At 36.6% G+C, this 1,010-nt stretch overlaps 1 protein-coding gene across 1 annotated transcript; it reads left to right on the top strand.

The window, feature by feature from the left end:
- Positions 1 to 576: 576 nt before the first annotated feature.
- On the top strand, positions 577 to 804 carry LOC134379566 (small nuclear ribonucleoprotein G-like). The gene has a single exon (XM_063098524.1). The coding sequence runs from the start codon at positions 577 to 579 to the stop codon at positions 802 to 804; it is 228 nt and encodes a 75-aa protein (XP_062954594.1).
- The last annotated feature ends 206 nt before the right edge of the window (positions 805 to 1,010 follow it).

The raw sequence follows: 1,010 nt of genomic DNA, 5'->3' as shown, positions 1-1,010 counted from the left end.
GTGTTCTACATTACCCAGCTTCACTTGCAGTTACGGTGGGGGCCATGTGACTTATTCTGGGCAATGAATTATGAACAGAAGTGGCATTGTGTCTTTTCTGGACAGAGGCAAGTCACAGCCAGTGTGCTTTCCTCTATCCCTTTCTCCCTGCAGTGGAGACCAAGTGTTCGAGATGGTGCAGTTACAAGCTACAGGAGGGCCATCTCACCCACACTGGACTGTGATGTGAGAAAAAAGTAAACGTTATTGTGATAAGTAATTGGTTTTGTAGATATTTGCATTAATATTTAATTGCATGGCTGTGCTACTTGAGCCAATATTTTGGAAATTAATTAAGCCTAAAATCTTTAAAAATGTATATATATATCTTATGTAGGACATGCAAATGTGTCTCCACTTCTGCATGAATTACTGTTTGAAAATCTTTTTAATTATTTGTATGTTTGGAGTTCCTGTGGATGTATGTATAAACAAATGCCATTAAAAGTATTTTAGTATCTTAGCAATCCTGCTCTCAAAGCCAGCAAGTAGGCAAATTCTGTTTCAAGGCTGCTCTGAGCCCGCCAAGTAGACTCCATGAGCAAAGCTCACCCTCCCAAATTGAAAAAATTTATGGGCAAGTTATCATTGAAATTAAATGGTAGCAGACATATCCAAGGAATATTGTGGGGATTTTATCCCTTTATGAATCTTGGGATAGATGAATGTGTGGAGATGGCAACTAGTGGGCAACAGAACAATATTGGAATGGTAGTAATACAAAGAAATAGTATCATCATGTTAGAAGCCTTGGAACAAGTATAAACAATGGTTGTTCAGCAGAGAAATCCATGTCCTTGCTCCAAAGGGCCTGTTTTTACTGTGGTGTAAAAATCAGGTCTGTACATTTTCATATTAAACTTTTTGTTAAATAAACTTTTGTAATAGTCAAAAAAAAAAAAAAAAAAAAGCCAGTACGTACTTTCAATATTAAATATAAGCTTGTACTACATTGCCCTTTCATTTACTCC

This window comes from Cynocephalus volans, chromosome 6 (genome assembly GCF_027409185.1).
Source record: "Cynocephalus volans isolate mCynVol1 chromosome 6, mCynVol1.pri, whole genome shotgun sequence".
NCBI lineage: Eukaryota > Metazoa > Chordata > Mammalia > Dermoptera > Cynocephalidae > Cynocephalus > Cynocephalus volans.
The sequence above is the reverse complement of the archived record's forward strand: the minus strand, read 5'-3'. Positions and strand labels throughout refer to the sequence as shown.

Coding starts and splice junctions, on each gene's coding strand:
- LOC134379566 (XM_063098524.1), top strand. CDS start 577: ATGAGCAAAGCTCACCCTCCCAAATTGAAAAAATTTATGGGCAAGTTA.